The following is a 20,193-nucleotide window of genomic DNA, read 5'->3' as shown; positions in this document are numbered from 1 at the left end:
CATAGATGTTTGTGTGACCAATGTATATTTGTTTAGGTCTTGTTTGATGTTGGTAGAATTTTGTTTGCTTAAACATGATCACATTTTGGGCATTATACCATGATTAAATGGCCTTGTTTTAAAATATTAGTGATTGATTATTTAGATGAAGCTTAGGGTTTTGTTTAGATGAATCTTTTGAAGCATCTTGATGCATGATTATGGTTTCTACTTAAGCTTGGTCTTATCATGAACTTTGATTCAAATTTAATGTTTATTTTGTGAAGACTTATAATGTGATGCTTGCATGGCCTAAATTGATTCATGATGTGTTTACCATGTACCAATGAATGCCTTTACCATGTCAAATATGATTTTGTACTCACCATCAATGTGTTGTGTCTTGTGATGTTATGTGAAACTTCGTCATGTCTTATTTATGTTTATCTCAATGCCTACAAACCATGATCAATATTGTCATCCATACCTCACTCACCTTGTGATTTCCATTGTATTTGGCCATATTTTATGCTATAATGTTAATGCATGTTCAACCTTGTCACTGTTTATATCCAAGGGAAAGGTATCATCACATTCTTGTCATTTTGCATGTGTGTGTTCATCTGCATCCTATACAACTTTGATTCCCCTTAATCCAAAACTTCTAGATACAATCGTAGGTTCCCCTCAATGTAAACCTTAGGATTCTATCTCTCTCTCTCTCTCTCTATCTATCTATCTATCTATCTATACTTCTTATAACCACTTTCATAATAAACTTTGACTTAGGTAATTGTTTTCCCTTTTATTTATTAATCAAATGCTTCAAAACACTTAAGCATATTCAAAGATCTTTTCAAAAGACCCAGAAAACACACTTAATTCAAACCCTTTTGCCACTTTGGCTTTTCGATGTTTAAAACCTTTTCATAATAGATTTAGACATGAGTCATCCCTAGTTGAGATTTAAATCTTCTACCCCATAATATTGTTGAGATTGATATTGATTCTTTTCCATTTGGAAGAGGTATGTGGCATACTTGTTTATTCTATATCCACGTGAGAGCCCTTCTTTCAATTTGATGCAAAGATCTATCTTCCACATGTTTGTGGTGGTTTAAAAGTGATTTTTCTCCTTAAGATGACAATTTGTCTCTTTCCCATAAAATCAACCCTAACATATCCCTTCTTACTTTTGAACCCGAACTACGAGGTTTTGATCCTTCACGGGTACATAGGCATAAGACTCAATGTCTTTCCAAATCATCAAACAATAAAAAGATGTTCTTTTTCTCATCTCCTGAATCAAATAGCAAACAATTTTAAACCAAACACATATTTAAAAGGTTCCTGTAGAATACTATGGATGATTAGGGTGCTAATACCTTCCCTTTTTATAACACATCCCCGTACCTTAGAATATCCCCCCTTTTGCTTAATTTAAGTTTAATCTTCTAGCTTTGCATATACATATTGGGTTATTTTTTAAACTTTTCCCCTTCCCTGGATAAATTAAAGTTCGGTGGTGATATTTTGATTCATGAGTCAAGTTTAATCAATAGCTTGGTCTCCGATTCTTCACTGCGACACTACCAGAGCGAATTCACTTAAGAGGGAGATTAACATCGATCTTATGGGTGTCTCTTGCCCTTTCTGTTCGAGGTTTCTAGATTTTCCCTCTCATTTTTTTTATCACTTGTGAGGTAATGATTCTTGGATGGTATAGGATTTTTATATGGTTAGGTTGGTCTATAGTCATACCCAAGGATTCTTTGACGCTTTTTCAGATGTTTTATAATATTGGTAATACGTCTAGGCTTAGGGGTGTGGTAGATAATTTGGGATGTTGTCGTCTGAATGATTTAGAAATCTCATAATGATATAATGTTTTCTGGTAAATTGGTGACAATGAAGGATGTGAAAGACATGTGCAATCTTTTGGCATGGAAAATGTATTCTAGTAGGTCCGTCGGAAACTCATGTGTTTTATCGACCTGACTCGAACCCACTCTGGTATCTGAGGCAATAATAGATTGGGTGTCTTCCGTCTCCTCTTAGATTGTTCTTGTCGTCAAGTGGAGATTGGTTCCATTTTTAAGGTCTTTGGATGGAGAGATCTAGTCAGTGATCTTTTTTGATATTCATGGTTTTATTCCTTTCTTCAGATTTTGTCTTTGTTTAGATTTTGGTTGTCGTTTTCTATGGTTGGCTTAGAATGGGTGTTGTATCAGGTTGATTGTTGTTTTTATTTTTCCTTAATGCTATGTGTTTCTATACTTCTTGTGTTGTTTCTCAATTTCTTATATTTGTACCCTAGGTCTTCCAGTGCCTCATTTTTTATACATATATAGTTTTATTTACTTTTCAATAATAAAAATGTTGTAGATGCCAAAGTCCATTATTAAGTTACAATTAATTTAAATCAAGTACGATTTATTAGTCTGAATTAAATTAACATTATGGAGAAATGAAAAAAGACAACTCCATATAAAGCTACAAAAATAAAGCGACAATATCAGGAAAAACTCACAAATAAAACATTTAAGAAAATGTGAAAATCACTTATTTAAATGAAATGCTCAAGATTAATGAATTTAGGTCAAATTGACTTTAAATCATTATTAGAACTAAAAATCCACATTAGGTGGACACAACATCCATAAACTCTGGATCATTCCCCATTGCTTCTAAAATTTCATAAGAAAGACACACTTCAAGTTCCATACTACCTTTTTCTACGCCTGCAAACACATTAACTTTTCCTTCTCGTTTATCTGCACCACCCGTTCGAACTGCCACAGGTTTCCCCCAACCAAAATCATTACCGTATACATCAAATTTAGGTGAATAAGCAATTACCAAACCATTATTATGGGACACATCTTTAGGTGTAACATAAAAACTCGGTTTTATTAACCACTTTTCATAGTGACTTCTTATCTTCTCATTAGTGTGCAAAGCAATCATCTTATTCATCTTCAGTGCGCCTTTACCAAGTCCACCATTATCCAACAATTCACCAGCTTTCATTGTAACCAAACATTCTATTACAGCATTACCAAAATAATTCTCTTGCAAAAGAGGATTCAATCTTTGTCTAACACATATATCAATCGAAAAACTCACATCTGTTTGGTAGTCAAGTTTCTTAGAACGTGTAAAAGAACGCCAAATGTGAGTTAAAACTGCTTGCAAAGATATATTTTTTTTACCAACCTCTAAGTTGGCTTTGAATTTTAGTTTTGCAATATTCTCTTTTGTGAAATGAAATATTCTCTCCGGTGAATTTTTTTTTTTTTCTTTAAGATTATTTTGCACCTCTATTGTGAGAGGAAATCGAATGGGACATTCAATATGTTTAGGAAACCAACGTTCAAATATTGGAGTTTTGGACACTTCAAGAGACCCCCTTGAGATTTTTGCCCACAAATTGTTAAAATTGGAAAACAAATTAGCATCACCAACCACATGACTTGATGTAATGCCAATAAATATTCCATCATCTAACTCTGTTACTTGAACTGCAAGTAATGGGTGTGATGTTCCTTGGTAGTTTTTGACTCCGTTCATTAAAAAAAGTGAGTGATGAACATAAGGAAGATGAGTGGGTTTAAGAATATCATCCACAGTAATATATTTTGCTGCAGCATGAACAAAGAGTGCACCTTTGTTATTGCACTTGATAGAACAAGAGATAGTGTTATCTCCGTGTTGTGTCATTTTGAGACGACCCGCGAAGATGTGGAAAAAATCAATGGCAGAGGAAAAGGATTGTTTAAGGTGTTGGATTTGGTTTAATATATCTGATTTGATTGATTGACGATAAACAAAACTTATTTGATTATATTCAAATGGGAGGAATTGTAGATCCCATGGGGATAGATAGATCATACTATCATTTGAGCCATTGAGATTGTGATTTTGTGAACGAATTATTGTGGTGGAAAGAACTTGGACTGAACTCATATCTAAGGTGAAGAATTAGATATAACTATGATGTTGTTGTTCTTGGGAGGGTGTGTAGTAGTGGACTCACTTCAGTCTATTTATAAATAATTATAGAACCGCATATAATCGCCACGTTTTAGTGGGCCAATTTCCCCATGCGACAAGATAAGCATCACGTGGGTTAAAATAATGTTCGGTTGTACAATGATAATAATAATAGTAAAGCACTGTCGGCAAGAGTTTCAATGAATGATATATGTTTTCTGTGGAATACACAATAATGCACGGCATGCAATTTTATCCCTACACAATAATGCACGGCAAAAAGCTAACCAAGGAGGTTAATATATTAATTTTACTTGGAATATACCTTTAATATGTTTTTGATTTATTAAACAACGGTCAAAATAGGGACATAGCTAGCGACTTTAAGTCTTGGAGTGTAACCTGTGTATTTACTTTTTGTTTTATTAAATATGCACCTTATATCTATAAGGCGATGGGTTCCTACGAGAAAAGAAAACATATATATTAGGTTAAACACTTATTTAAAAATCAAAGATTTATTCAAATAAGTGAAAAAGACATCATATATTTATCTAAAATTTTAAATGATAGAATATAGGTCATTTTACTTATAAATTTTTTAACCTCCACTTTGCTAAACAATGTGAGACTTTATTAATGATGGAATATTTAACAAGATTGCACATGAAGCAGAATGAATCAACTCAATGCATAATTAGTTGCAATTCTCTTATGAAAATAACTATAATTTCCATCTCAGCTTTTACAGTACTATACATGAGCTATATATATAATATATAAGATATAAATTTGTGGACTAGAATACATAACAAACTATACAAGTGTCACTTTATTAGTGGTTAATACAGATGCACATATGTCACTCTATTGTGTATGCTACAGAGACCCAATTTGACCAAAGTAGAATTCAAAGCAGGAGAATGCAAAAGCTTTGTAAACATATCAGCTAATTGTGCATGAGTAGAGACAGGTAGCAAGTGAATGAGCTTAGAATGAAGCTTTTCACGCACAACATGACAATCCAGTTCAATATGTTTGATGCGTTCATGAAACGTAGGGCAATGTCCCAAATAGTAAGTTGATTTGCTATCATAAAATATAAAGGTAGGATGCGAGATTTCAATAAGGTCACGAAATATATATTGTAACCATTGAGGCTCACATGTGATGAAAGCCAATGCTCAATATTCAACCTCAGTCGAGGACCTGGAAAGAGTGTTTTGCTTTTTAGATTTCCAACGCAAGAGAGAAGAGCCTAACATTACACAATATCGATGACATATTTTCTTGTATCAGGACATCAGGCTCAATCCGAATAATCAAAGCAAAACAATTTTAATGCAATAGATGCAGAGAATAATATGCCTTTAGTAGGGACAAATTTCAAATACCTGAGGACGCGTGTGGCAGCCTGTTAATGAGGTATACGAGGTTGAGACACAAATGGACTCAGGTGTTGTACTACAAAGGAAATGTCTGACATGGAATTGGTCAAGTAAATCAAACGGTCAATTAACCTTTTATATGAAGGTGGATCTTCCAATGGTTGGCCATCATGAATGGAGAGCTTGGTAGTAGGGTCAAAAGGAATTGAAGAAGGTTTAACAACAAGAAAACTAGCATCGTCTAATGGATCAAGAGTGTACTTTCTTTGATTGAGGAAAATGCATGTTGTAGACCTGGAAATCTCAAAGCCTAAAAAGAAACTTAACTTACCATAGTCTTTTATTGTAAACTATTGATCCAAAAGGTGTTTGACATTCAAAATATCTTGAGAGGAGTTTCCTGCCAAGACAATGTCATCTACATACACTAAGAGGGCAGTGAAACCATACTTGTCAATTTTAACATTTAAGGAATGATCAGCCGGTGAATGATGATAACCAAGAGAAACCAGGAAGAAAGATAGCTTTGAGTACCATTTACTACTAGCTTGTTTTAAGCGATAGTCGGACTTCTGTAATTTGCAAACTTTGGAAGCATCAAATCCAGATAAACCGGGGGGATGGTCATGTATACCTCTTCATGTAAGTCACCATGAAGGAATGCATTGTTAACATCCAACTGTCCCAAATGTCATCCCTTAATAGCTGCAAGAGATAATAAAACTCTAATTGTAGTGAGCTTGGGTACAATATAAAAAGTATCAAATTAATCAATGCCTTTCATCTAGGTATATCCCTTTTCCACCAACTTAGCTTTGTGCCTTTCAATGAATCCATATTCCTTGTATTCAACTTGGTATACCCATTTAAATCTAATAGGGGATTTATCAAATGGTAGATCAACAACAGTATAAGTATGGTTTTCTGCAATAACATTTAACTTAACATCCATAGCATGTTTCCAACAGTCATGTTTAATGGCTTGGTTGAAATTCTTTGGTTCAGAAGTAGAGGAAATGGAAAAACATACATACTTATAAGCTGGAGAACAATGATCATATGTAATGACAGAAGATAGAGGATAAACAACATATTGAGAATGAGACTTAGATGGAGAGAGAATATTGGTAGTGTTATGGCATTTATAATCTGCTAAGTAACTAGGTGAGTGATATGCTCGAGTAAAATGTCTTAAATATGGGTCAGAAGTTTCATTTTCAACTGAGGGGGCATTGTGACTAGTGGCTATATGAGTGAAGTAAGTTGAATGTCCAATGGGTAAAGATACGGGTTCATAGGAAGTACTATAAAGAGGACTGCTGGAGATAGGTGAGTGTATGTTATTCACATGATTTGTATTGGTGATAGGTGTTGGAACAAAATTGTTCACATCCCTTGGGTTTTGATAATAATAAAGTACTTAAAGAACAATTGGGTATACTAACATATTTTCAAGTGTGAAGGATCATAAGCTTAAAAGTCAACTCATAATTAACCCTGCTAAAAGCATTTGTTGACAAGCTTATAGTCTTAGTTCTGATGGATCATAATCGAATGACTCTGATAGTGGTGTTTCAACCTCTAAAGTATCTTGCTTGTCTACTTGAGCAGTGAAGTCTTTTGTCTGTGTGCTTGAGTAGTGAAGCATGTTGCCTGTGTGCTTGAGAAAAAGTCTCTTGTAGAATTTCTTGATCGGAAGTCTCTTTCTTGTTTGATTAAGAAGTTGAAGTCTCTTTCTAGTTTGATCGAGCAAAATTGTTATCAAATTGATTATAGTGAAAAAACCTCTTGTTGGACAAGGGGGCTAGATTACTCTCAAATTAGGAAAGGGACCATGATAAATCTGTGGGTTGATTCATTACTTGTTTCTGAACTCTATTTACTTTGCTATTATAAACTTTCGGATATTACACTATGAACTTGTTCACATTCTGAAGTTGTTCATCAGAAACGAAAATGAATTAATATACGTAATTTAAACCCTTTTCTTGTGTTTTTTTCTCATATTTAGTTAGAATTAGAGCACCATATGTGCTAAACACCTTACAATATTCTGACTCTCCTGAAGAGAAAAATATATTAAAGATGTCTGGCTCTCCTGTTAGTATTATGACTGGTAATGGTATACCCTATGCTGATAATACTATTGAGAAAAGACATTACTCGGCTAGACCACCTTCATTCAGTGGTGACTTCACTCAACTTGAATGGTGGAGAAGTAAAATGTATACTTATATCATTGGTCTTGATGATGATTTGTGGGATATCCTTGAGGAAGGCATTAACATTGATATTAATGGTGTTCGAATGGTAAAAGATAGTAAAACTCTCAAACCTGGTCAAAAGAAAATTTAGAGAAAACATCATAGAGTTAAAGGCATTCTGATAGAATCTTTACCTCATTATAAATATATCAAGATCATTGATAAGTAAATTTCTAAGACTATCTTTGAGTCGTTGTGTTCCACTTATGAAAGGAACCAGAAAGTCAAAGAAGCTAAGGCCAACCTTCTTGTACAACATTATGAGTTATTCATAATGAAGGATGATGAAGATATTGAAATCATATTTTATAGGTTTCAAGTTCTTGTTTCAGGCCTTCAGGTTCTGAGAAAACGTTACGCTACATCTGACCATGTAAAGAAGATTTTGAGAAGTCTTCCTGCTAGATACAAACCCAAGATTACATATACTCAGGAGGTTAAATACATGAGTACGCAGAGCCTTGAAAGCCTGATTAGCAACCTTCGGATCCATGACATGGAACTCAATGGTGATGATCCTGTAATGAAATCTAAAACACTGGCGTTGAAGTCAGTTGCTAAACAATCAAGTGGTAAAGTTGTCAGACCCTTAAAAGTCTAGAAATCAGAAGAAGGTTATGAATAAGAGGCTTCTGATAGTGACTCTGATAATGAGGAGATGGCCTTTATCATCATGAGGTTTTAATTATTTACACAAGGGAACAAGAGATTCTCTGGTATAAGTAGTGGCTTTCGAGGATCTAGTTCCAAAGACAAAGTAGATGATTAGAAAAAAATGCTTCAATTGCATGAAGCCTGGTCATTTCAAAGCTGACCACCCTGATCTTCAGAATGATAAACCAAAGAAAGGAAGTTTCTAGAAGGACAACTGTAGAAGTAAATTAAGTAATCCTCTCATGGAAACACGAGACTGTTAGAACAAGATTTGATTATGCATCTATACCTTTGAGTTTTGATGATAACAATGAAGTATTTATGTAAGAACAATTTTGGTACTCTAATGGTTTGTTATTGTGTAGCTTTAACAATCATTTCTGATTCTAAGTTTATGAGGTGCTAGGTCATCAATTTCTGAACATTTGTTTCAGATTTCGCTAATTCACTCATGAGAAGTTTTGAAAGATGCCATGTTATTGATGCAATGTTATTTCTACTTCTACGTTTAATCACTCTTGAGAAGTTATGAAAGACACTATATTGCTACTGCAATGTTCTTTCTCCTTTTGTGTTAATTCACTCTTAAGAAGTTCTGAAAGACTCTATGTTGCAGCTGGAATATTCTTTATGCTTTTGCGTTGATTCACTCCTGAAAAAATCTGGAAAGATGATATGTTATTACTGCAGTGACATCTCCGCTTTTGCTTCTGGATGTGAATCTGATTATCAAGCTTCTGAAGAATGGAAAGCTTCTGAAGTTTTGTTACTTAGCTGAAGACTCTGAAGATCTCAAGCCAAACTCCGATGCTGTCAAGGTTCTGATTGAATATTATGAATTTTTATTACTTAGCTGAAGACTCTGAAGATCTCAAGCCAGACGCTGACATGGTCAAGGTTCTAACTAAAGATTCTAAAGATTCTGATTTCAGATTTGTGTTTCTTCTCTTCATGCTTCATCAAATTTTCATGATAAGGCAATGAATTTGAAGGTAAGATCAAAGTGGATACATGATCAAATAATACATATTACAAATTAGAAATATTCCTTCCACTCCTGAGAACGTGGGCGAAGGATAATACAATTCATACACCTCTCATTAATCCGTTAATGGAGAGCTGCTCTTTTGATATCTTGATTTTCTTGCCAACGGTATCTTTCCTATACTATATAAGTAGGACTTGGATACTTGAAGAAAATGATAATGCTGCTACTACATTTTACAAGACCGTTTCTACGTGAAATGCTCTTAAATTTGTGCATAATTTTATTTAAGTGATTGTATTTCATTTGTGTAAAATCTACTTATGTAGAAGCAACTTGTAACATAAAATGCTGTATTCAAACTTGTTTGTTTGTATTTCCTTAAGGAGACTACGTTATCGTCGGATCCTCTATAAGACAAAGAAAGTTGTTCTTTGTGATTTCCTTAGGGAGACTAAGTTATAGTCGGATCCTTGAGAAGACAAATAAAGTTGTTCTTTTTGATTTCCTTAAGGAGACTAAGTTATAGTCGGATGCTTGAGAAGACAAAGAAAGTTGTTCTTTGTGATTTCTGTAATCTGTTGGATTATAGTGGATAAAGTCCTTGTGTATAAGGCGAAATCACCTTGGCGGATGGATTGGAGTAACTTTGATTTCAAGATAACCAGGATAAAAATCCTTATGTCTTTCTCTCTTTGTTCTTTTGATTGTTTGGAATTTTTGAGTTGGTAAAAAGCTTTGGTTTTTAAAACCCAATTCAAACCTCCATTTATTGTGTTTTTCACACCTTCAATTGGCATAAGAGCGCTGGTTCTGATTGTGATAAAGTTTTATCAACACTTCACTGTATTTAGTACCGATCTAGTTATTGTATGAATCAATGGCTGATGTTAACAACAAAGAGAAAGATCACTACAACACTAAATCACTAGTCTTCGATGGGGAAAAGTTTGATTGTTGGAAAGATAGAATCATAAGTTTCTTTATGGGATATGATGTTGATCTTTGGGATCTTGTAGTCGATGGCTACATTCACCCATTAAATGTTGAAGGAAACAAAGTAGAAAGAAGTGTTATGACAGATCAACAAAAGAAAGATTACAAGAATCATCATAAGGCTAAAACGATATTGCTTAATGCTATCTCTTATAATGAGTATAAGAAGATAACAAACAAAGATTCTACTAAGTGTATCTTTTATTATTTGAGAATGACTCATGAAGGTAATGCTCAAGTTAAGGATATATAGGCTTTGGCCTTAATACAGAAATATGAGGCATTCAGAATGGAAGACGATGAAACCATTGAGACTATGTTCTCAATATTTCACATGCTTGTCGCAAGACTCAAGGTTCCGGACAAAGGGTATTCTACGGATGTCCATGTCAATAAAATCATTAGAAGTATCCCCCCAAAAATGGAGACCTATGGTAACTGCCTTGATGTTGGCAAAGAACTTAAACAATATTAGTCTTGAAGAACTTGTTAGTTCTTTGAGATGCCATGAGATAGAACTCAAGGAAGATGAACCTCAGAAGCGATGAAAATCTGTTTCCTTAAAGTCCAAGCTTGAGAAGACAAGGGCTTATCAAGCTGAGGAAGAATCAAAAGAAGAAGATTTTGATGAGGAACAAGCCAATGTTGCATTAATGGAAACTACAGTTGATCCTGAAAGTTTTGAAGAATTAGAAGACAAGATGTTGTCAAAATTAGAATCAGACTCCGATTCTAAAGATTTATTTTCTCAACTATGTCGTTCTAATTTAGAGTCACGTCTCTCTAAAATACTCGAAAAATACCAAAGTATTTAGATTAGGTACAAAGACCTTAAACAAGTCTAAGTAGTTGCTTCCAAAACTCGTAGTGAGCTTGAGAAAGATATTTCTTCCCTAAACGAAAAAATATTCTCTTTAAAAAGTAACAACTCTACTTTGAAAATTAAAATTTCAAAATTAGAGGACGAAATTGTCTCAGAAGCTTCTTGCGGTGATTGCATCATCAAATATGAAAGATCATTCAAGTACTTTATGGCTAAAAGCATATATGGAAGCAAAATGGCTTCCATGCTCTATGGAGTTAGAAGAAATGGTAAGAAATGTCTAGGTTGGACATAAACTAGAAAACCTGACAAAATTCAGAAGGTAAAACTAAAACCTCTCTATGAGTATTTTGTGCCTAATGGCACTGAGCTTGACTGTTCTGTACAGACATAGAAGCCAACACATACCTAAAAGAAGAACTCAACTTTGAAACCCAAGTACTATGAACATATTCCCATTGATTATCCTGCTACACAAAAACCCAAGGTTGTAAAAAACTCTGGGAGAACTAACAAAAAAGTATCCAAAAAGTGGGCACCGAAGGATAAGATCATTTATGTTGTAGACATCCTTAGTAGCTCAGTTAAGACACTCAGTCATGGTATCTGGATAGTGGATGCTCATGATATATGATGACAGAAGGAATATGTTCCAAGATTTGGAACTTAAGCTAGAAGGCTTCGTTGGTTTCGGGGGAAGATCATTGGCTCATGAACTATTGGGAATGGTAATCTCCCTTCTATTACTAACATCCTTTTATTCGATGGTTTGATGCATAACTGATTGTCTATCAGCCATCTTAGTGACAATGATTATGATATCATTTTTAAATAAAAGTCCAATAAGGTTGTCAGTCAGAAAGATACCACAATTCTTTTTAACAGAAAGAGGAAGAACAACATTTATAAAATCAAACTTTCTTATCTTAACGATTAAAATGTAAAATGCTTAATGTCGGTTAATGAGGAGAAATGGGTAGGGCATAGACATTTGGGCCATGTTAGCACGAGAAGGATTTCTCAGCTAAATAAGCTTGGATTAGTTAGAGACTTACCCAACCTGAAGTTTACTTCAGATGCTCTTTGTGAAGCATGTCAAAAAGGCAAGTTTTCTAAAAGTTATTTCAAACAAAAAGTTGTTGTTTCTACCTCAAGGCCATTAGAGATTCTACACATTAATTTGTTTGGGCCAGTGTAAACTGCCTCTATCAGTGGTAAGAAGTATGGATTGGTCATAGTTGATGACTATAGTCGATGGATATGGGTAAATTCTTGAAGCACATGGATGAGTCACATTCTGCATTCTATACCTTCTGGGGTAGGAGAATTACATCTCAACTAAGGAAATGACTCATGCCTAAACTTAGAGAAAAGTTTTAAAAAGAGAAAAATGCAAAAAAGGGGCACAAAAATGATTAATGAGTTATGCATTTTTTTAGTTTTTTTGAAATTAGTCTGAATATGCTTAAGATATGTTAGCATTTATTTTTAGAAAATATTTTGAAAATTACTTGACACAAGTCAAGGTTTATTAAGAAAGTAGTTCAAGTTTGAAAAAAGGTTTTGAAAAGAGAGAGGGGATTTTGAAAATTAAAAAGGGAGAGTAGAAGAAAAGATTATCCTAATGCATAAAGTAAAAACTACGGAGGAAAGATCTAATCAAGAGATAGAAAGCTTAACGACACAACTCAAATAAGAATTCCCTCCTTTGGATTAAGTCTCAAGCAAGCCAAATAAGCAAAGAATAATCCATCTATCAGATGAAACCAAAGTAACCATGCAAAGGTCAAGGTCCTAATTCTAAGTCCATAACTCCACAACAAATGCTGAGGATAGTAACCACAAGTCCATGAATCTAGGGAACCAAAATCTTTAGGGTTTTTTCATTTATTAATGTCTTTAAAAGAAATAGAAATCCAAATAGAAAAAGAAAAAATAATATAAACATAAACAAATATGATTTTGGGTGCTAAAATAAAAAAGCACAAAGTATATGATAATAGAATAAAGGGCATATGATAAATAACATTTAAAATAAGAGTTGATACAAAATAATATTAATAAATGATGTTAGTAATTAAAAAGGGAAAGTCAATTTTTTTATTTTTTGGAGAACACTCAACTATTCACCCACAAGCATGAAAATATGGATATTTACATCATCTATGAGAAGGGCTCCAAATTGGATAGATTAAACAAGTATGCCATTATCTCTCACAAATAAAAAGGAAGCAACATTTTCACACAATACTCTTAGGAGTATGAGACTTATAACCTCACTTATGAAAATGACCTACTTTCATGATAAATTTAGCACTATGTTAAGCAATCGTAATTAGACTTATGTAGAAGTCACAATTATCTGAGGCTGGTCAAAAATAATGTTTGTGTTAATACATGTGAGAGAAATGATATATAAATTATTCTCCTAAAGATATGCCATACAAAAAATAAAAGAGGATTAATCAAGCACAAAGGCTAAGAGAATTATCCTTTACATTAATCCATACTTCATAGTACTTAGGACAAACTTATGCATCAATCCAAACTACCCTAAATGATCCATGACCAATTAAGAGGTAGATTTGAAATGATGAAAGTTCATCAAGCACCAATCCACACATCATGAACAAGATGGACATAAACCATCCAATTGATCAAGAAGAAAATGAAGAGATGAAGAAGAAGGGGACAAGAGAGGTCACACCCAAATTGGATCAAAGATTTAGTCAAGTCATCATCAAAATCAATCATCCATTTTGGTGGATTAGGGTTTTCACCCCATCAATACCTAAGGTCCGTTGAGTTTAATGAGACCTATGATCAAAACAACCATGATCCAAGGCCACCAAAAGTCAACAAAGGTTAAATAAATATAAAGTGTCATAAAATAAAATAAAATGCATCAAAAACATCATTAAAATGAGTTTTAAAAGGGAAATAAAGAGAAAATACATAAATTCCTTCAAAACACCAAATAAATGGCCAAGACAAATTTGGAAGGTTGGAAATAAAGTAAGAAGCATATATTAAAATTTTCAGAATTTTAAAATGCATAATTTTTTTTAAAACTAATTAAAAAAAAGGGGCAAAAATAAATTTCAAGAAAAAAAGAAAATCAAGAAAATAAAATGTTGAAAAATAAAAATTAGATGAAGAAAAATAAAAGAGAATTTTAGAAATTATTTTGGTATTTTTTGGATGCAAAATAATTTTTCTATGAATTTTAAAAGAAAAAGCAATTAAAAATGGAAAAGAAATAAAATCAGAAAAACACGGAGCGTTGGATCTGACTTCATTAATTGACGTGGCAGATCCAACAATCATAAAATTTCAAATTGGACACACGGTGGAAATTAGCCAAAATAAAACACAGGATCTAGTTCAAATTGGACCAATCATAAAATTTCAAATGTCCAATGTGTCTCCAAACTCAGCTGACCTGAGATAAACACCGATCATCTTCCCTGATGGTTTCTCACCGGAGTTTCATCTTTTGGTAAATTCGGAACACCAGACCATTACCAATGTGATCGCCTCCTCATCATGAATTCAACCTCATGATCCAAATTCAGTTATCTAAACTGAGCATGGGAAACTTCAGAGAAGTTTCAGAAGCAAGCAAGCCACGAAAAATAAAATTAAATGAAGAACATGATCAATTAACACTAGATAAGTTAGGGGAAAAGATCCGAGGATGGATGAGTATATTGTGGTAACTTGTTTGGGTTCAAATGATGCTTGAAACTACCTTGTCCAAATGATGATCAGAAGTTGATGAAGTTCGATCTGGCTAGAGTGATTAAGGAGGTCTTACAGCTTGGGAATCATTACAAAAGCTTTAGAGAAGATCGAAGATGCTAATGGAATCAAGAAATTGGATTGAAACAAGTTGGAATTCAAAACACGATAGTTGAATTTTCTAAAAACAATTTAGAGTGAAGCAAGGATTCTTTGGCTCTCAAAAGCTTGGAAATGAATGAAGTAGATTCCTCTATTTATAGGAAATGTATTTGGATCCAAATACACGTGGAGTCAAGCTTAATTCGTGCAAAACGAATTTGATTAGAGTGTGTGGAAAATGTGACTTGCAATCCATCAAAACTCAGTCAAATCATGCATTTCAAAGGTCAATTAACTTCTGGAGACTTGGTTAAATATGTTTCGGTCCAAAAAACGTGTTAATTTCTTTTAGAATTGAGAATTAGTGAAGTTTAAATTCGGAACATGGTGATTTCCCCAGTTTCAAGTCACCATGTTCGACTCAATGGGGCATCTTATTCCTGAGGCTTTTTGATTCCATTATTTTTGTAATGTGTTGAAATCATAACAAAGATTACAATGTTCCAAGAAAGGTTGAATTTGGATGCTTGAGCGCAAATTTATGGCAAGTTGAAGTTGGCACGAAAAATTGGTCATGTAACTTAGAAAATTCTAAGTATCAAATGGTTGAAAATGGCATGTAATGTCTCAATGAATTCCATTGCCTTGCAAGCATATTTTGACTTTTATCCTTGAAGAAGGCTTGTAGAGTGCATCATAAGTTCTGAAATTCTAGTTATCAGACTTTAGATGTCACACGGGTTGTTATGACATCCAATTCTGCACAGACAAGAATTATGTAGAACTTAACAGTAAGTGCAGTAAATAACACAAGTAATTGTTTACCCAGTTCTGTCCAACATGACCTACATCTGGGGGCTACCAAGCCAGGGAGGAAATCCACTATCAGTAGTATTAATTCAAAGCTAAACTCACCCGTTTACAACTTGTCACTTAATCCCTACCCAATGCAATTTCAATCTTACTCTAAGATCAGAGTTCCTACTCACTCCCCCTCAATCACCTCAGTGATTACTATCTTTAATCAATATTAAAGACAATGTTGAAGTCACACTTCAAACAACTCTTGATTGTGCTTAACAACTTTAATCAAGATACACAACACTCACGCTTAAAAGCTTTGAGCGACACAACACTTACAACTCAATGAACACCCTATACCAAAACAATCATCAACGTGATAATGGCTTGGCTTACAAGATATGTCTAATACAAGACTCACAAAAATACAGCAGTGAAGTATGATGGACACACTTAATCTTCACGCCTCAAAATCCCCAAAACTGAATGAAGGAACGCCTTCCTTTTATATTGCAGTACCTGGGCTTTTGCACTTGTATTCTCCTGAACTTAAGGTCACGCGAGTTCCCATAAATTCAATATCTAGGTTACTAACAAATAGGCTATTTGTTAGGTTCATTAAATGTAACTTGGTTGTTGATTTCCTGGTTTTCTCTAAGCTGTTGAATCCCTGAAGAATAGCCTGAGAAAAAGCTGAAACAGAAAACTGAACAACCTACAATATAGCATATGCTGTCAGGAATGAATGTCACGACATTCAGCTTGACATCAAGGATCATATGCTGAGTCTGCTTTTCCAGAAAACAGACTGTACAATTTTGCTGACCTGTACATGACCAAAAGGACCATACTACAGTAACAACTTATATTAATAAATGTCAAAGTATCGAATTTGACATTTACACATTTGACCTTAAGTTAGTTCTGTTATCCTCTTGAAGAACAAACTAAGAAACATACTGAAGTGTAGCAGAACACCACTCTGTCTATTTTTCAGTATATACTGTCCATGATGAATGACATAACATCCAGTTTGACATTCATACAGTAGGCCTTATGCCAGGTCTGGTTCTTCCTTGATAAACAGACTGCAAATGAATACTGAGCTCTAACAGAACACCATCTGTTCTATTCCTCAGTAGCTGCTGACAGGGATGAATGTCACAGTCTCCAGTTTGACATTCAATAAATCCTGTATTAGCTAATCCTGCAGTAACTACTCAAGTGTGTCATGACATCAGTCAAGACATCAGAGTACAGTTAGATATTCTAACCTACAATGCAGTCACACATACACACCATGTCATGACATCAGTCAAGACATTAGAATCCAGCTAGTGTTTTACCATATAATGCAGCCAATTAAACACCTACAAACTCCCCCTTTGGCAAATTTTTGGCTAAAATACTTTGATCCCCATAACAGAGTTCATAGCAGCGGAATCACACATCTAGCAGGAAATAAACCTAGCTAATACACTCAGAGTGGCAGCACACTCACATACATGGAAGTTAAATAAGAACTTCACCACACATCAGCTGCAGGGGAGAGGAATCTTTGACTCTGTCATGAATGTCTGTTTTCACAGACCCAATCTGTTGTCTGGGGTATCATCACCTGTTACTCCCCCTTTTTGTCACAAATGTTGCCAAAGCAACCAACATAACCAGAAAAAATGACAGACTTACAGACTTGGTTTTACTTCATAGTTTCAACCAAGTTAGTACCCACTTGATCTTGCTTCACAACTTTGATCAAGTAATCACCCACTTTTGCTTTACTGTAGGTACAACCATATCAGATGCCATGACTTTGTTTCTGACATCCAGAACCACTCCTGCATGAACCGCGTCCTTGAATTCCTGCAGGTGCATAGGCCTTCTCACGTTAGGGTGTCTCCTTACCCTCTTGTTGCCACACTTGTTGCAAGTGGTAAAGCTATGATATGTTGACCAATCAGAACATAGTTCCAATAAATACATTCCAAACATCAGTGATTGCTATAAGGTCTCAGAGAGACATATTCCCAGTTTGCCCCTTAAGTTTTCAAACTGAGTAGCATCCAGAGCCTTTGTAAATATGTCAGCCAGTTGAAGTTCAGTGGCTACATGTTCCAAAGTAATCACCTTGTCTTCCACCAGATCTCTGATGAACTGGTGTCTAATGTCAATATGTTTGGTCCTGCTGTGTTGGATGGGATTCTTGGAGATATTGATGGCACTGAGATTATCACAGAACAATGTCATGACATTTTGAGTGACATTATACTCAGTGAGCATCTGTTTCATCCAAACCAGTTGGGAACAGCTGCTTCCAGCATCTATGTATTCAGCCTCTGCAGTGGACAGAGATACACAATTTTGCTTCTTGCTGAACCAAGATATGAGATTGTCTCCCAAGAAGAAACATCCTCCTGATGTGCTTTTTCTGTCATCAGCACTCCCAGCCCAGTCAGCATCACAGTACCCAGATAGGACAGGCTCAGACCCATGTGAGTACAGCATTCCATAGTCACAAGTCCCGTTGATGTACTTGAGAATCCTTTTGACTTGGTTCAAGTGGCTCATCTTAGGCTCTGCTTGGTATCTCGCACACACTCCAACTGCATAAGAGATGTCAGGTCTACTTGCAGTTAGATATAGTAGACTGCCTATCATGCTTCTATACAAGCATTGATCAACACTAGGCCCTCCATCATCTTTGGTTAACTTCAGATGAGTAGGAGCATGAGTCCTTTTGTGCCTAGCATTATCCATACCAAACTTCTTAACGATGTTTTTGGCATACTTGCTTTGGGAGAGGAACATAGAGTCCTCCATTTGGTTGACTTGCATTCCAAGAAAGTAGGTTAGTTCCCTAACCAGACTCATTTCAAACTCAGATTGCATCTGTTGAACAAAATGTGATACCATTTGTTCTAACATGCCACCAAAGACTATATCATCCACATAGATTTGAGCAATCATGATTTTGCCGTCTTCATCCTTCACAAACAAGGTTTTATCTATTCCACCTTTTCTGTATCCATTTGAGGTCAGAAATTCGGTTAACCTTTCATACCATGATCTAGGTGCTTGTTTCAACCCATACAACGCTTTCCTCAACTTGTATACATGCTTAGGTAGGTTAGGATCACAGAACCCTTTAGGTTGTTCCACATAGACTTCTTCATTCAAGTAGCCATTTAGGAATGCACTCTTCACATCCATTTGGAATAGTTTAAACTTCAGAATGCATGCTACCCCTAACCACAATCTGATGGACTCAAGCCTAGCCACAGGAGCAAATGTCTCATCAAAATTAACCCCTTCAACTTGAGTGTATCCTTGAGCTACTAGTCTTGCTTTATTCCTAGTAATTACTCCTTTCTCATCAGATTTGTTTTTGTAGATCCACTTGGTACCAATGATGTTGGTCCCTTCAGGTCTTGGAACTAGCTCCCATACTTCATTCCTTTTGAACTGCTCAAGTTCCTCTTGCATGGCATTGATCCAGTACTCGTCAGTCAGGGCTTCTTTCACATTCTTTGGTTCAACCTTGGATACAAAGCAGGAATTTGAGCTTATTCCCCGTGACCTGGTAGTCACACCACTATTAGGATCCCCTATGATAAGATCCTTAGGGTGGTCTTTCTGAATTCTGATAGATGGCATTTTGGTGGTTGCATCTACTTCACATTCAGGAGGAGGTTCCTGTACTTCTTCAGACTTGACTGGAATGTCAGTTGAACTGTCAAGGAATGTTTCAACATCCTCTATGACATCGATCCCTTCCTCTTTATCATCCACAATAACATTTATGGATTCCATCAGGACATTGGTCCTATAGTTGAACACTCTGTAGGCTCTGCTGTTAGTAGAGTATCCTCGAAATATACCCTCATCACTTTTGGGATCCAGCTTCCTTCTCTGTTCACGATCTGTGAGAATGTAGCATTTACTTCCAAAGATATGAAAGTACTTCACTGTGGGTTTTCTGCCTTTCCATATTTCATATAGAGTGGAGGAGGTTCCTTTTCTCAAGGTGACTCTGTTGTGGACATAGCACGCGGTATTCATTGCTTCAGCCCAAAAGTGCATGGGGAGCTTCTTTGCGTGAATCATTGCTCTGGCAGATTCTTGAATAGTTCTATTTTTTCTTTCAACTATCCCATTCTGCTGGGGAGTTATAGGGGAGGAGAACTCATGACTTATTCCTTCAGACGAGCAAAACTCATCAAACTTGGAATTCTTGAATTCCGTACCATGATCACTCCTAATCCGGACCACACAACTGTCCTTTTCCCTTTGAAGTCTGATGCACAGGTCTTTGAAGACATCAAAGGTATCTGACTTCTCTCTGATGAAGCGTATCCACGTGTATCTGGAATGGTCATCAACCACCACGTAGGCATATCTCTTCCCACCAAGACTTTCAACCTGCATAGGTCCCATTAAGTCCATATGCAACAGTTCCAGAACTCTGGA

At 35.2% G+C, this 20,193-nt stretch overlaps 1 protein-coding gene across 1 annotated transcript; it reads right to left on the bottom strand.

The window, feature by feature from the left end:
* Positions 1-2,467: 2,467 nt before the first annotated feature.
* Positions 2,468-3,995, bottom strand: LOC127075665 (protein ENHANCED PSEUDOMONAS SUSCEPTIBILITY 1). The gene has a single exon (XM_051017114.1). The coding sequence runs from the start codon at positions 3,943-3,945 to the stop codon at positions 2,620-2,622; it is 1,326 nt and encodes a 441-aa protein (XP_050873071.1). The 5' UTR covers positions 3,946-3,995; the 3' UTR covers positions 2,468-2,619.
* Between the last annotated feature and the right edge of the window lie 16,198 nt (positions 3,996-20,193).

This window comes from Lathyrus oleraceus, chromosome 4 (genome assembly GCF_024323335.1).
Source record: "Lathyrus oleraceus cultivar Zhongwan6 chromosome 4, CAAS_Psat_ZW6_1.0, whole genome shotgun sequence".
Lineage (NCBI taxonomy): Eukaryota > Viridiplantae > Streptophyta > Magnoliopsida > Fabales > Fabaceae > Lathyrus > Lathyrus oleraceus.
This window is presented reverse-complemented; position numbering and strand designations above follow the sequence as displayed.